The sequence below is a fragment of the Porites lutea genome, chromosome 6 (genome assembly GCF_958299795.1).
Source record: "Porites lutea chromosome 6, jaPorLute2.1, whole genome shotgun sequence".
NCBI lineage: Eukaryota > Metazoa > Cnidaria > Anthozoa > Scleractinia > Poritidae > Porites > Porites lutea.
The window spans coordinates 4,904,291-4,921,828 of record NC_133206.1 but is presented as its reverse complement, the minus strand read 5'-3'; the positions used below and the strand labels follow the sequence as shown (position 1 = coordinate 4,921,828).

The 17,538-nt window shown below is 37.6% G+C and overlaps 2 protein-coding genes across 2 annotated transcripts in view; both read left to right on the top strand.

Moving 5' to 3' along the window:
- LOC140940469 (dynein beta chain, ciliary-like) overlaps positions 1-1,333 on the top strand; it is a 59,183-nt gene extending 57,850 nt beyond the window's left edge. The window contains exon 66 of the mRNA XM_073389443.1: positions 385-1,333. Within this exon, the coding sequence (XP_073245544.1) occupies positions 385-714 (330 nt within the window). The 3' untranslated portion in view covers positions 715-1,333. The remainder of the gene's footprint in view (positions 1-384) is intronic.
- A 2,466-nt stretch (positions 1,334-3,799) lies between these two features.
- On the top strand, positions 3,800-10,766 carry LOC140940467 (forkhead box protein K1-like). The gene is made up of 6 exons (XM_073389442.1): positions 3,800-4,244; positions 4,352-4,534; positions 6,759-7,059; positions 7,649-7,842; positions 8,088-8,587; positions 9,165-10,766. The coding sequence occupies exons 1-6, from the start codon at positions 3,883-3,885 to the stop codon at positions 9,509-9,511; spliced, it is 1,887 nt and encodes a 628-aa protein (XP_073245543.1). The 5' UTR covers positions 3,800-3,882; the 3' UTR covers positions 9,512-10,766.
- The last annotated feature ends 6,772 nt before the right edge of the window (positions 10,767-17,538 follow it).

The following is a 17,538-nucleotide window of genomic DNA, read 5'->3' as shown; positions in this document are numbered from 1 at the left end:
GACGATTTCCCCAGGAATTTGTTCTGAATCACGGCCGAAGAGTTCAAAAAGTCCACTTCCGATTGACATGCGTCTCTCAAAAACGTCGTTGCTTAAACTCCGTGTAAGACGCTCTGTTTGTGCCGTTCCCGGAACTCCCTTTCGTTCTAGCAAATGTAATCGCTCAATTCATGGAGGAAGGTTAAAGGCACCACTTTGCCTTTGACGATCCCAAGGCCAAGTGTTTCAAAATCTGGTTAATTCCAGCTCTGCATTTACTGTAAACACAGCATTTGAATTGTATTGTAACTACGTCCTAGATTTGTTCTTAGCTTAATTCATTCGAACAACTAAACCATGCCAACAAATGTCTTGTCAAGATCCTGACATAGTCTATTTCAACAGGTGGACGTAACAAAGAAAAACAAAGAAGACTTCAACAGTCCGCCAAGGGAAGGCGCCTACGTGCATGGTCTGTTCATGGAAGGAGCTCGCTGGGACACGCAGACCGGCATGATCGCTGAATCAAGACTAAAAGAACTCACACCAGGCATGCCGGTCATGTTTATAAGAGCCATCCCAGTAGACAAACAAGAAACCAAGAACGTGTACGAGTGTCCAGTATACAAGACAAGGCAGCGCGGTCCAACCTATGTCTGGAACTTCTTCCTGAAGACAAAGGAGCCTCCAGCCAAATGGACCTTGGCAGGAGTTGCCTTGCTGTTAAGCGTGTGAAAAAAAAATCGTGTCTTTATTTGCCAGTGTGTTTCCCGCGCCACTCAGAAAACGTCTCACCACTGTTTTGGTGTTTTTCTGGTGTTAAACTATGATTGGCGCTTAAGTCTTGTGACTTCCTCATTTTAAGAGTGAATTTCTTGGTTTGAAATACAGCAGTCAGTATGTTAGTGTGCTTTTTTTTTTCACTTTTTCACGTAGTGAAAGAAGTTTTTTTTCCTTTTTGCAGAAGCTTAAATTTTATCAAAACACCACGGTTTTGTTCTAGAAATACAGGCTTTCTATAAAAAAATCATTATCCACCTCCTTCAACCATCTTTTTCAAACCGCTTAAATTATTTTTTTTGCTAATCATGGATTAGCTCCCTCTGTACAAAATGTAAAACATCTTCGTTTGAGGTCTCGAGTTGTTATTACAGCACTACATGTCATGCCAGAACAATTAACAAATATTTTTATATCCATTCGTCGAATGTTAGGCATTCATTGTTTTACGTTTTGATTCCTAAAAAGGAATCGCTTCACTTCATAACACTCCGTTTCTATTTTTTGTCTTCCCACATGTAAAGTATTTATGTGTTCAAATTGTTTGTGAAATAATAAAGTTGTCTGAAAACTTTTTTGTCGAATAATCGCTTTGAATCTAAGTATAGGCTTCTTTTAGATTTGACTACAGGTACGAAGTCGAATACGAGTACGAATTTGGAATGTGGAGGCAATTGCCCACTCCAGAAATACCATAACATGCCATAATGGTCTTTGTTTGTCACCCCAAAATTTTTCGTACGCATTTTTTTCAGTTTCTCCTGGGGCCATTTTAACTCCCAAGAGAAACTGAAGACAATGCTTATGCAAAATTTTGGGGTGACAAACAAAGGGCATTATGGTAAGTTATGGTATTTTCTGGAGTGGTCAATTGTATTTTATTTAAAGTTTTCTTTTTTTCACGTATTCTCAGTAAAAAGACATCCTGGAAAAGTAGCTTCAAACAAAATTTGTACTTTGTGTTTTGAAGTGCGTGGTCTCCAAAATTGACCTTAATTCGAAATTCAGTAAACTTTGCTTCTCAGTTTCGTACTGATATTTTATACTGTGACAGTTGTCTACAAATTGGCTGAATGATCGAAACCCTAGCACATATTTTTTCGCTTTGCCCGTGACCATTTATACTTGGCACTTATAAACATAACATACCGAGGCGGTTGCGAGAGTTATACGAACTTTGGACGAATCAGAAACCGCAAAGAAGCTAAGCGTTTAAGAGATTTTCTCCCATACCTTTCTCCCGAAAGATCTCGGAAAGTAAAGTTTAAAAGCGCAGCCAAATCAGTCATTTATAGGTACTTTAAAATTAAATCTCGCGAGAAATTTTGAATTGAACTTCTGGCCCCAGTTGTTCAAAAGGTGGAAAGCACTATCCAGCGGATAAAACACTATCCAGCGGATTAGTATTAGGGAAACCAATTGCGTTATCCACTGGATGGAGATTTATCTGGTGGATAGTGCTATCCAGCTTTTGAACAACTGGGGCCTGGTATGTAATGAAGGGGGGACCCAGATCATCAGATCATTCATTAAGTAGATGCTTATTTACTATTCCAGGAGCCTGTTTACATGGAGGTGGTAACCTCAGGTAGATGAAGTAACCCGCTTAGGCAAACGGGCCCTTAGTAGAGAGGGGGCTCTATATTCGAAGAGGATGCTTATTAGTTATTTCATTTTTCAAGTTCTGCCTCAAATAACATTATCTGCGTTTACGTGAAATTAGAAAGTCTTTACAAAAATCTACCTCTTAAATAAAGCGTGATCGCGTTCAGCGTTGTTTTGCGGAGTATAAAACTTGCTTTTTTGCATTTCTCCGTTGTCGTCGCTGACTCAACGCCGGCCGTAGCCCTTGATTGAGACTCGTTTCAAAAGGCCGTACTTCTGCCGTACCGAAATCAATTGATCGAATTAAATTCGACTTTAGCAGGGCAGTAGCGCGACGTTTGAAACCAAGTCGTGCTACTACCGTGTACACAGCAGTAGCTCTGGTTTCAAACGTCGTGCTACCGCCGTGCCAAACTCAATTCATAAATTATAAATACATTGGAATACATTTTAAATTTTGCTAAACCGTTTCTTTATTTTTGGGTTCCGTTTTCGGCGACAGCCGTTCTATTCGACTGAATCAGGATTCGACGTCGGAAACCAAGTCGTGCAAGTGTGGTGCTGCAGTCGAGCTACAGTCGAGCCAGCTTGGCACGGAAGTAGCACGACGTTTGCGTTTGCGCACAGGCCTAAGCTCCCTAAAACAAGAGCGGGAAGGATACATGCATCGGCATCGACAGTTTCTCTTGAATTTCTATGCTGCAGAATACTCATGGACTTTGTCTATTCATAATATAATGAACCAGTTAACTAATAATCATAACATGAATTGAAGTAATAATAACAATGATAATAAGTTAATTATAAGTTTCATATTTATATAGCGTCATTTCACGAACTGTCCATGACGCTTTACAAATCATGCTACAAAATTTATTTACAAAATCTGTTTGCAGTCAATACAATATAGTCTAACTAACTAATTACATATAATTAGCTAACTAAAAATTCTAACATAAATGAAATGTTAACAGTAAATTAACTGAAGAGGTTAATAAGTTAAGTACACTGAGGGGGTCGCGTCGGTAAGGAAGTAAAACGTACAAATTTAGTTTAAAGGAAGCATGAGTAAAAAGCAGGCGCCAGTTGTTCTTAAGGTGGATAGCGCTATCCAGCTACTGAACAACTGGGGCCATCTGGGCTTTACAGGCTCCACAGTTAATTCTGTGAGCAAAGATGACTTTTCCGTTCGAAGAGTACTCAGGCGTTTCGTCAGTATCTGGACATGACGAGATGCAGGGGAGCAAAGTATTAAAAGAAACAAAATTGATTTGTTTTTATTTTCTATTTCCAGCTGATTTTCTTTTCTTCTCATTTGGCTGGTCTTGAGCAATCATTCGCTTGACAACAGACTGGCCCGTGGGCACAAACCCGGCACTTCCAAATTTGGTTTTGATGACCAAATTTGGCGATCATTATTTTGCCGACTTTCCCGTATGTTTCTCCTCGTGTTGTTGTTTTGCTTTGATCCTTTTTCTTCTGCTACGCAAGGGAATTTGGAATCGTGGCTGTCATTTGATGATGTCTTCGCCAAGTCAAGATCAGGAGAGCGATGCTTATGCACTACTGGCCCTAAAATCAGGCGCTGTTAACCCTGCAAGACAACTGTGGTCCGGTGTCAACACCGTTACTCCTATAGCTAAACTAGAAGGTCGTGAGTTTGAATATTTGGTTCGACAGAGCTTGATTATTATCGGTCGAAACAGCAGTCTTGGCAGCGTGGACGTCAACATGGGGCATTCAAGTTTTGTTTCAAGGAAGCACTTGCAGCTGAAATATGAAAATCCAGACTTCTTTCTCAGTTGCAATGGCAAGAACGGGATATTTGTTGACGGTGTTTTCCACAGACGAGGAGCACCTCCGTTGAAATTGCCTTACGCGTATGTATACAAACTGTAAACTTTGTTGAGCAATATTTTATGCAGCCAATTTTAACTTTATTCTTTCTCTTACATGGCAAAGAGTGTTAATTGTTGATTTCTTTCAGTTGTGTGCTGCGATTTCCGTCCACAAATGTGAAAGTTCGGTTTACGTCTTTGGTAAGTGACAAGACCCCGAAACGTGTACCAAGTCCGCCAAGAACAAAGCTGCTACCACCGCTCCGAATAAACATCCCACAGTCAGATGCAAACCTCACTTCGCCAGTCCCGTCTCCAACGGGAACCATAAGGTACTGAAATGTTCTTGTTGTTTGACGCGATTTGTCATTGAACTCAGCTCCCGGGGTCACAGTGAATTGAGTCAACCGTGAACTTTTCAGATTTTTTGTGAGCTTATTTCTATTTTCAATAATTTTACACACGCATGTTTTGACCTCGCAGGTTCTTTATTATTTAACTGTGACCTGGTATAACCGTGGAAAAACTCTTGTGGTCGCTTATATCGAAACTGATATAAGCTTACCCTTTGCCGAGTAAACCACTTGTTTATTTTTATGCATGCGTGCATGTAAAAAATAGTTTGGGATAACAGCAGTTTCTTATTCGTGATCTTATTAAGCCTTTTCGCAAAAGCAATTTCTTTTGATATATTGAAGAAATTTTGTTGAGACACAAGCAAGATAAATTTTATTTATTACTGTCACCACGTGTTTAATTGGGAAAGTTCGATTCGCTGCCCTCTCTTGTTTCAGAAGCTGGCTACGTGCCTCTGGCTTATAAAACTCTCTTGCTTTCGTTCAACTCAGTTCCTTCTATAACTCAATTTTCTGACGTTTGCTGAAATAAAAAGTGATAATTGTACTTTGCGCTTACTTTGAAGAGAAATCGCGGAAAATATACAGATTAGCCACTGATTCCGTGTTTCGCAATCCGCATGTTATGGAAATTATTTCCGACCTACGCCAATTTCAAATCCATGGTGTCTTGTTTAGTCTGCGCATGGCAATGTTTATTTTGTTTGGCAGTAATGGAAAGTTTTTAAGCATAATCAAAACAGTTAAAAGGAAAAGAAATCCTAAACGTTATACATAAAAATACTGGCGACTTTATTTTGTCGATTGCCGTGTGGCTTAAAATTTACCTTTCAAATATTCTTCGAGATTGCTGGCGTTATTTGTTTACTTGCAAACAAAGAGATATATCTTCTCCCTCTGGCACAAAATAATTTTGTACAGATGTTTTAAATAGTTTGTACAATTATTTCCTTGGCACGCGTTTAAAAATAACAGTTGAGCCGCGTCTACGTGTGTTTTTATTTTTGATCGCTTTGTTTTGTACAAGATCAGTACATACAAAAACAGTAGGTCGATGTTGTTAGTTAAAATTTCTCCATTTAAAAACAGCGTGTTTTGACCACTGCTTGATACTTACGAGTTCATTTGTGTGAATAGTTTCAAACAAATCTTACCTTGCACAGTCATGTTATTTCTTCAAAACCTCTAATAAAAGCAGTGTAAAAATGATTGCACAATACTTATTGTTTAAACGGGTGCTATTATAGCTCAAGAAATTGTTTGTAATGATTTTCTCAGCTTGTTTTTTGGGCGGGAAAAGCAAGCATTGCAAATGGAAAACGGTGTAATTTTGTAATCATATATATATAAATAACAAATTCATTGAGACATCTCTAAATTCCAGTGAGTGATGGTTTGGAGTTTCAACTGCTCAAGACTTCTAAAAACCATTGATTATTGTGATGTGCTGTTGTTGGTATCCGGGAAATTGTATCTGGTAATGATTTTGCTTGAAGAGTGATGGCTGGTATCTCTGTCAGGCTTGCACAAATTGTGGAATTTAACAGACACGTTATGTCCCGAATTTAGTGGCTTGAGCAAGAAATTATTGTAAGCTCATTTAAGTGAACAAAAGCCAATTTCATCTTCATTACTGTAATGCCACTTCATCAGTTTTTTTCCTAGTATTAATGTGGTGTGGGTAGCAGTCCAGTCAGTACATTGACCTTTCATAGTGAAGGTAAAACTGCTTCATACAGGCAACTGCAATAGTTATATTAAATTAAGTGTTAAATTGTTTTGAATTAATTGTTTCTTACAGTTGAAAAATAAATGTTAAATATGGCTATTTCTATTTATTTTTCTGTCATTATTAACACCATCATTTGGAATGTTCTTTGTGTTACTTACGTGTAACCAAAATTGTAAAACAGTCATACAGAATACTATCAAAAGCCAAAAACGAGGATATTGATGCCAAATGCTTGGTTACTGTATATAGTGGTCTTTCTGTTTGTTAGAAGTAGAAATGGAAGTTTGAATGAATTTACAACAACTGAATAGGGGGGGGGGGGGGGGGGATTCCCTTTAAACAGTTTTTCAAATCATGGTACACAGATAGAGGGGCCAAAACAAGGTTTTCTGCGCTGTTTTGCAGACAGACTTATTCAGAGTTTAGTTTCGTCTGTTGTTATTCATTGACTGTTTTCTTTGCATATAGTGTACCCAACTCGTGTCCCGCCAGTCCCCGCGGGGATTCCAATCACATTTACGCTCCAAACTTACATGCTGTGGCAGAATTAGCCGCTCAGGACGCCCAAGCTTTAGCCGAGGAGGAAAAACCCAACCTTGGAGGAGGAGATGGAGGAAACAAGGATGATGGAAAGCCACCATTTTCTTATGCGCAGTTGATAGTCCAGGCTATCCTGTCTGCCCATGATAAGCAGCTAACACTGAGTGGTATTTACACTCATATAACCAAGAACTACCCATATTATCGCAGTGCTGACAAAGGCTGGCAGGTCAGTAATGTTGATTAAAAATTTAATGTTAGGTAAATATCCCACGTAAATGAGTTTACTGCAAATTAAAGGCTGGTGTACACTTATGCACAACTAGCAACATATGTAGTTGTAGTAGCTTTCTTATTACTAGGAACCTTAAGATCCGAGGACGGCAACGGCAGTGAAAACATAGCTTAAAAAGTGAATTCGTGTTCATTCAATCTTCATCGCGACAGTTCCAACTCACTTACTTTGTCAAATGTAGGCGAACTCTCCTGGAGCTGCATTCCTGAAAAACCGTATCCGAGTTCAGAAAGAGAAAGAAAATTTCATAGTAGCTTGTTTACGTCCTCCATAAAACGTGAAATTAGGCATTTTCTCGTCGTAGTCATGCAGTGATGGCAAAGAAATGTACAAAAAAGCATGATGCACATGCAAAGTTGTTGTTTTGCTAATATTAACCTATTGTTTTTTTGAAGTTCCCGTTGCCGTCGCCGTCATTGGATCTTAAGGTCCCTATTAAGGCCTTTTGTGAGGACCAAACTGCTAACTCATAATCCTTAATTTCAGTGAATGATGAACCAAGGAAGTTTTTGTCTATTTGTAGAATTCCATTCGTCACAACTTATCCCTGAACCGTTACTTTGTAAAAGTGCCACGTGCACAGGATGAACCCGGTAAAGGTTCTTTCTGGCGGATTGACCCATCATGCGAGCAGAAGCTGGCAGAGCAAGCATTCCGTAAAAGACGCCAAAGAGGAGTGCCCTGTTTTAGGCCACCATTTTCTCAGTTATCATGCAGGTGAGACTATTGACAATGTTACACGGTTTTAGTTTTTTGTGTGAACTGGCTATCAATGTCTTTGTAAGTCTGTGTGTCAGTCTGTACACCCGTATGTAAGAGTATTTCTTTTGTCCTTGTAGCTCATAGCATTAACACAGCCACTTAGTCTATTTCAAAGCATTTTTTTCTACATCAGTGGCACCTTTAGTAACATGATTCTATCAAGAGGTAATGTTAAACAAATTACTTATTTTTTAACACAGATCCGCACCTGCCTCGCCAACACACGGACTTCAGTTTCATGCTCCCACTGCTCCTATAGGTCACACACCACAGGAAAATTCACCTACTAAAACAGTCGCCCAGACACCAGATGGGATCATATCTCAAGCCAAACCAACTCCCACATCGCCTCCAGCCATCCCACCAGCAGGATTACCCCCTCCTGTTCCTACAGTACCTCAGGCGGCAGCAGCTATCGTTAAATCAGCTGTCTCCTTCCAGTCAATCGCTGCTGCCCAGATAGTAGCACCCCCTCTGGCTGTGAGTGTGATCAAGTCTTCCTTGCCAATGGTTAAGGAGGGTGAGGGGGCTGATTCGGAGAAAAATGGTTTTTCTCAGTCATCTGGAGAGGAGTCACCCATAGAGAATGCAACACAGCTGGAAACAAAATTAGCAGTTACTACCTTACCATTGGCTGTGCATTTAGTAAAACAACCGCCTCCTTCACAGGTCATATCTGGGACAGCTGTTCAAAGCTCAGGTAAACATTACATTACATCTAAATCACCACTAATTGCCCTTGTGATCCACGTCCTTTTTACTGCGACTAAGCACAGGGCTAATCCTGTGAAAAGAAAATTGGGGAAGACAAGTAGAGAAATGAAGAAGTTTCAAAGACCATTTTATTGGGAAATGACGGGAAGCATCAAAAGTGCTACCACAAAATTAATATTCTGCTTTGGGACACCCTTCTTTTTGTTTCCTTAAAACCATGTTAACTAATATGACCACCTTGTTAGTACATGTACAACCAGGTTTTTCAGGCCTGACGTTGGTGATTATTATTATTGGGTTCATCTGTAAGGTTGTACTGCTTGATAATCGAGTGATTCCATTTTACTGGTACAGAACTTACTAATTTAGGAAATACTTGGAGAAAAAGACAAGATGGAGCACTGCTAACTGGAATTATCGCTAACCAAGTCCTCTTCCATGATGAGCCATTTGTTCTTCCCTTGGTCAGAAGTTTGTGTCTGATCATATGACTTTGTCATTTCAGTAGGTTGGATGTTGAATTGTTATTGAATTTTATTTGCTCTGATCTGTCTGTATTTCAGCTGGCCTGCTTACACCCATCCCAACCCCTGGGGTCTCACCGACTGGACCAACCCAGGAAGCTGCTTCTAAACCACAAGTAGTTAAAGTTCCCAACCCTTTGCCACTCCCCCTAGTAACAACTGCATCACTTACTCCTGAAACATCTCCATTGGGAGTGCTTTCACCGGCTGCCACTACTGCTGCTGTTTCCATGGCAATGAATGGCGCCAAGCGAGCACTTAGCACAACTCAAGCCCCAGCAAGTACCGATAATGAACCAGATATCAAACGCCAAAAATTGGTGCAACAGCAAAATGTTGTATGGCAAAACAGACCTATAGAGAGTAATAACCAAGAGAAACTCTAGCATTTAGAAACGCATTAACCTACCAATGTTAAACCAGGTTATACTGGTGACTGGTTGTGAATAATACAAAGTGACTGTATGCAGTTTGTAGTTACAGAAGGAAAGAAAACAAGGTTAGACTAGTTTCTGCAGAGGTGCATAAAGCATGAAATGCTTCAGTCTACATTCATGTATCAAGTCACCTGATAGAAAACACTGGATTCTATATGTACAAAAGTGCTTTGATGTCATCATTGTCCATTCACACTTTCGTGGTATAGTGTCCTAGACTATACCTCTCTATGTTCAGAGGTTGGAGAGACTGCAGGAATTTGGCTAATGCTTGCTAGTGGTGAATATGTACATCGTACAGTCTACCAGTAGTGAAGCAACATGGACAATCAAAACAGTCACATCACAGCATTGAACATGACTGTAAACATGATTCCACTGGCAAACGTAACAAGCTGCTTAAAGTGCAGAGCTGTGCAGGCAGGTCAAAAACTATGGTTGACTTACTGTTGCAGATGAATTAGAGAGCTATTGTTGTTACCAGACTAATGACACTACAGATTATGCTGGAATATGCAGACACATTGACATTATAAGCAAGATGTTATTTTATGGAGAAAGTAGGCTGGATCTACACTGCTGAATGGAGAAATTGGTGCTCCTATGGGTATGATTATATAAAATGTGTATACAGTTGCCTCAAAATGTAGAAGGGTTTAGTATGCATTGTTAAATGTACTGTAAACTAACAGCGCAAGGGGAAATGTTAAAAGGTGTTGGAAATAACTAGCCTTGGCAAACACCTCTCTCACTCAAGATGTGTTAGCAACATTATTTTTGGTCACATGCAAGTAAGCAAATGGCTCTTCAGTTAACGTATGGCTTTGAACTGAGGTGGCTAATACTTAGCAGATGCAGAGGGAATGTACAGGAACAAGTGGTAATTCGCCTTATTGAGAAGACAATTTCATTTGTTGAGTTAATTATTTCTAAGTTTATGACTCTAAAATCATTATTTGAAAGTAAAGGTCAGTTAAGATTTTTTTTTGGAAACTTCAATTTCTTACGATGCCCAATGTTTGTGATATCTTTTCTTTTTCAAAAATAACATTGTATAATGTAATTTTGAAATATCAATTTACATACCAGCAAAGGCACAAAAATCAATAATTATCGTCATTTTTGTTTCAAAAATAGCAGCCCAAACCTTTTCCTCCACTATAATATATACGTGTTAGACAATCCATATATAGAGAATACTTCGTGGAAAGTGCTGGCGTACGGTATTTACGCACGAGTTGTTGACGTATCAGAAATCGAACGAGTGAGCGCAGCGAACGAGTAAGATTTCTGATACAAAAACGAGTGCGTAAATATCGTACAAAGCACTTTCCATGTGGTATTGTGTTTATTATATACATACCGAGACATTCATCATTTTGGCGGCCTTTTTATTTTAAATCTTTCAAAAATGCTTATTTGCCGCTACACACTTGCCGAAAAATGACAAAGAAAACGAAGTATCAGCTTTTTAGTACAAACGTTTGTTAAAAACATAAATGACGGTAAGGATATGAGGTAATCCAAGAACTATAAGTAATCTTAACTGTTTGTTGTCAATGCACAATTGAAAATGAGTAAATTTAAGTAAAATGGCCGGTTTCAATATAAGCTTAAGCTTAAATGAAAGGCAAAGTAGCTCCGACAAAAAGCACAACAAAAGCTTACGTCTCGTTCTGTTTTTCCCTTTCCGCTGTTGTTTCGCCGGCTCTCTACCGTTTTCTTTATCGACAGTGAAACAAACGAAACTATTCCATTCCATTTCCGAAATGTTTTTCTCTTTTTTAGCGAAAAACTCTTTGAGTAAAATTTTTCTCGTTGAATGTGTGCGAAGCGGCGCTGCAAACTGCAATAAGAGGCGGGAATTTTGGCGCGAAACTCACACACCTCTGTGGCCTCTGATTGGACGTATCATTTTTCTCACACGTGAAAAAACATCGTTCGCGATTCTGATTGGACGTATCATTTTTTTCACATGTGAAAACCATAGTTCGCTCCTCTGATTGGCTAGAACTAATTTGCGTACGAAAATTTACGACATAGCTTTTTGGTGAGTATTTCTCAGTATGTATATAATAAAAAATGAACTGTGCCCCTTATTTCAAGTGATTCCACAAATCTCTAAACTTTTTTTTCTCAAAAACTAATTCTTTCCTTAGAAAAACTTAACCTGTGCATTTGACATAGTTACAAGTAAAAGACGAAGATCTAATTAAACAGATCATTATGTTTTTATTTTAAATTATTATAAGTCATAGTTTGATTCATTATATCTCATTAAAACATGGTTATGATATGCTTGACATGCAAATTTAGTTGGAGGCTGCAGTGACAAAAGTTGATTTCATGTACTGACTAAGGTTATATCATAGTTTTTAGAAGCATAGGTTACATTTTTGTGTACCAATATGTCGTTATTGAATGTTAGAAGGGTGCAATAAGAACGTAGAGAGGGTATTAGTAATTATTAGTAATTTCATTACTTATGCACCCCCTAGAGGCGAATCTTTGTTTACATATTTTTGCCTCATATTTTTGCTAATGAGCAAAAATGCAGGCATTGATGTCAGCAAAGTTTCGCCTAAAACCTTCCATAGATAGAGATCTTGCAAATCTCTTATATTTAGCATGAGAGGAAGGAAGAGTGGTGTGTCAAAAACCCTTGCTTCAACCAATGAGAATCACGACCCGTCTTGGTTGTGACTTGTCATCAGTATGGAATTTCTGTAGTTGTTCCCCAGGCCTCATTCCACACCAAAAGCAGTCAGTGGTGGAACAGCGAAATTTCAGTTGTTTTCTCAGGCTTTCAACCTGTCTATAATAACAATAATATTGATTATTACATTATCAAAAAGGTTTTTCACCTGCTCCGGCAAAGACATTCAATCTAGAAAATCATTATTGCGATTTTTGTTTTTGCTGAGACCTGTCTGTTTTGGGAGTTGTTTGTCAAGGATGGTTCAATTTCTTTTAAATGAACATCAGCTTATCATGGTTTACCCTTTAATCCCCAATGGAGACCAATTTCTTGTACATTTCTTTCTTTATACTACTACATGAGAAATTTCTGCAATTTGATTGGCTTAGAGCAGTGGTATTTCAGCTTAATTTGAAATACCTACATGTGAATATTACAACCTTTTGCAGGTAGTAGTATAAACAAATAGCATGATTTGTACGTGATATTTGGCATAAATACCACTCGTGATATTTCAAAATTGTCTCAAATTACGTCTAACAATTTTGAAATATCACTCGTGGTATTCATGCCAAATATCACTACTAATCATGCTATTACCTATACTAATTGGGTCATTTAGAGATTAAATGGGACAGTGTTATGTTTTTGGTATTCTTCGAAAATCCAAAGCTAACTTAATAATTAACTCTGGCAAATGAGGTATGATGGCCAAATTGAAATTTTAAAATGGATTATTATTTTAGAGTAGAGAAACCGGCCTTTATAAAATAGACTGAATGTCTTGTTTCATGAAAGATAGGGCTTTCACAGGTTAGGGTGTCAGTCAAACTAAGATTTAACTTCAGATTCTCTTATAACAAGAGTGAGTTTTACTTGGAGCTTTGTGTGCAACTCATTCTCAAAAAAATGTCAGTCTATTAGCAATGTCTAAAATGTAATACCTGAGGAAATTGCATCTATTTATTAAAGACCTTGTTGTCCCACATTTTCTTAAAATCTTAGTTTGCAAGTGCCTTATAGTAGAAAACAATTTTATGTAAAGAAGAAAATGAAGCAAACTGCAAAGATTTGTCCCTTTTAGTCTTCTAAGATGGCAAGTTATACTTATTTGAACTTAGGTTTTGTAGGCATTGTTCCATGGAGGAAAAAAGTGCAACTGCCTAGCAGTAACGGTGTGATTAATGACTTACGAGCGCTAGTCTTGGATGCCTGCAATTTCTGTAAAATTTAAACAACAGATTGTGCATTTTGTTTTTATTGTTAGAAGTCTGGCTAAATTTCCATAAAGTACTTAAAACCAATCTTGATCATTCTCTGTGCAGTTTGCAGTCTGTTTTTTGCTTTGCATTTGAGTGATGACATTAATGAGTACCTCAGTCTCAATTTCATAAAATTCTGTGTAGACAACTCCCAATTTGTGGGTGCACTGAAAAATTTGATAATAGTAACTTATTGAAAGAATTTGTTTGCAAGATGCATACAAGATTTTCTGCAGGCTGTTGAGAGCATGAGTGGTTTGAATGGTAAATTATTTTAAAAGCTTGGCCTGTCTTGAAAATGTGGCAGCTGATGGTACTGGACATTAAAGTAACCTTTTGAAGGTGAAATGCTGCACCATTATTTGTCTCTTTTCTTTTCTTGTTTTACCCTCTGTGACACTGAACTCCATATTAAGGTTCTGCTCTGCTCCCCCTTTCATCCCCATCATTCAGGGACACTTAATGACTGTTTTTGGTAAAGTATCTGTTTAGAGAAGCAAATAAATTTTTCTATTATTTGAGGACGGCTACAAATTTCTAGGTGACTGTTCCATTCATGTACCCATTAAATTCCCTATGATTTTATTTTTTGAAGTTGAATTTTTCACATTTCACCCCCCAGGTCTGGCTATTTTTCATAGTAAAAAGGAAACCTACAATTTTCGGATTCAAAAAAGCGATGGAGAGGAATTAGAAAAATTCTCACTTTCGCAAAATGTTAAATTTCACCTGGGTGGCCTAAAAAGTGTTTTCAATGTATTCATGAGAAAACAGTTGTTGGGTGCCCCTGCTCATTTGCGCCATTATTTATATAGGGTGCACAGGGAAGTACAATGTTTACAGGGGAAAGTGTTGCCAGTGTTGGTGCAGAAATTAACAGTGCCCTTTTTCACACTTTTCATTTGCAAAGAACTCAGCACTACATAACCTTGTTTTCACACCCTGAAATAAGTATACCGGTATCTCACAGTGTTTGCGTTGCAGTAGCTTTCACGAAAAGAAGAACTTGATTCTACTCATACAGTATTGCCTGCTGTGACTAACACGTTCCACAAAATTTATGTGACCCAGGGTTTATTTCCTGTGTGTTTCTGCTTTCAGTTGACTTTGTTGTTGGTTAATCCGTTTCTTTCTTCAAGGGGTTTTTCTTTGGCTTCTATCCAGGATTCCTTGTCTCCCCCCAAAAAAACACTTTTAAATTGCATTGAAAACATTCTAACTTCTTAGTGCTTCTAAGTTCTATCAGTTAGTATGCGTTCTGTTCTACGATTGTTTTATTTAACGGGCTCATGGTTCGTACAACTTCAGACTAACAAAATTAATTTCAAAGACAAATATTTTTTATTACAGTTTTCAAGGACTAAGATTTATTCAAGAAATCGGCATTCTTTAACCCCCTCTTGAACATCTTATTGGCTAAAACCCGGCATGCAGTCATTAACCATTCACTTCTTCAGCCATGGTTGATCACATTATTTTATGCTTCTTTTCACAACAACAATTGACTAAAAGACTGGGTATGAATTGTGATTACATCTGACGTACAGAAATAGCATTTCAAATAAAGACAGAAATAAAATTTGCTCATGCTCAAGAACGTTTTTACATTACCCGTTAGTTTTTCAAGGAATTTTCAAGACTACTAAAATTCAAGACCTTTTCAACATTGTACGAACCATGAGGCTGTATGTCACTGTGTGGCCAGCTAAATTCAAGTTTTTTATCACATTTTGGACTAAAACTTTGTAAATATTTCTTGTTCTATGTAGTTGTGGACTTGTTTTAACCCCATCACTCCTTATAGAAAACTCATTCAAATGTCTTTTTGTAAAATCCTGACTGAATACTACTGCACAAAGCTCTGCCCAAGAGGTTTCCTTTGAAAGGTAATACCAAAGGATCTTGTTCATATTCCTGCGAAGTTTGCCTCGGGGTGAAGGGGCTAAGCGTTAAACAAATGGTTTGACAACTCAAACACAATAATATTAATTAATGTTAACTAAGCCTTTAGTTACCTAATGCTAACGATTTGATGTGCATCAATCACTAATGGCTGTTCCACTCAAGCTGAAAACTTCCCTGCCTCTCCCAGAAACCTCATTTTTTTGCTCTATACTTTGAGTTACTGAACCTCAGAGTTATGGCGTGACTACACTTGGCTCATAAATCAAAGAAGCTCAGAAAGGAACTTACAGTATGGACATCAAACTTGGTTATGTAAATGCTGTTGTAAAAGGGATAAAAATGAAGCCTTGGTATCTACCATAGAAAGTGCCATATTTCCTCAAATAATAGCAGGGGGCGATCATTTCTTTTTTTCGCACAAAATAAAATAAAATTGCTCACTGTAAGTCGTGCACTCAATCTAAGTTGTTTTATTTTCCCCTTAAAATCAAAATATAACCACATCAAATAAACTGAACATGGCCTTTTTAAGCATTCCAAATTTAGTTCCTTGATTAATTTTCAGAGCTTGAATTTTCACTGATCAGTTTTGTCTGATCACATTGCACTTCAACGTGACAGGGAGGGGGTAAAAGAAAGAGAAAATGGTGACAGGGGTGGGGGCAGTGATTATTTTAAATATTTTTGTTAAAGGGGGCAAATTATTTGAGGGAGGTGATTAACTGAGGGATGGCTATTATTTGAGGAAATACTGTAACTAGGAAATGAAACAGACATCAGTCCATGGTTATTTTAATTTAATGTAATCTTTCAGCTAAAAATATCTAAATATCCAAGCAAAAGCAGTTTCATTTAACTAATATTTATTGTCATTTCTCTTCAATAAATCTGTTGAACAGTGCAGAAACCAAGAAAATAATTTTACAATAATATCTATAAAAAGTACAATATTCAATGTAAATTGTTTTCAGAGAATTTTAAAGAGCTTTACTTTGAAAGATAAAAACTGTTTACAACACTCAATGTATCTGCAATAATTATTGTGACTTTGAAAAGTTATTTATTACCTATACAAAGACTTTTCCACAAGAAAGTTTCAAAAAAATTACAATAATATTAATCTTAAATTCAGCTATTAAAAAGCTTGTTAAAAACTCAACCAACAGTGGCATCTTATGCTGCGGCCAATGAATCAATTAAAATAGGTCAATGGCAAAAATGCACCAAGTATAAGGAAACATTACTTCACGGCAGTGAACAAAAACAAAAATATCATTTAAAAAGATGGTTATTTTTAAAATTTTTAGACAAGAAAAAAGTTGGCCAACATGGGATGTTTCCTTACTACAGCATGTAAGGTGCAAGAATAGCCTGCGTGGCAGGAGGGCACTCCATGCAATTTCAGGGCTCATGAGCTTGCATGGTTTGGGGATCAAGACATTTTTATATTTTCCACTCTCTAGACTCTTTTGTAACAAGCATTATGTATGAAACAGCTAAATGTTTAAAGTTTGATGCTGACGGTCCTGGACAAAAGCATTATGCATTAAATCTGACTACGACATAATTTTTAAAATAGTTAGGATCTTTGTGACCACTTTACTTTGTTGAATTAATGCTTTCAGTCCAATATTTTTAATCTCAGTGAATATAATAATATAAATAATGGTTACCCCTAGGCCACCCCTAAAAATGTTTCAATATGATTTTGGTGTGGCCACAATATTCTTATCATGCGAACTTGTGAATCTGACTCTTACTCAAATTTTCTACCTTTTATACATTAACAATACAAGGCTGTGCCTAGCAGCACCTGGTTGCTCCTAGCACCTTACTTTTGCTTTTAGGCAACTAGGGAATCTTACTTTTTTCAAAGAAATCCTATGCTGGGCACGCTGGATTTCACAGCAGCATGCAAAGAAAGTTTGGTCCTATAGCCCAGGGCTAGCAGATTTGCTATCTGGCTGGTGAATTCTGTTCTTAACTTGCCCAACAAACAATTGCTGTTTTTTTTGGGAAAATTCAAATTACAGAAGGAAATTTGTAATCAATCCTGCTAATCAAAAAGGGTTTTGGGGCTAGTTGAAATGACTCGTAGGCTAGTACATGCT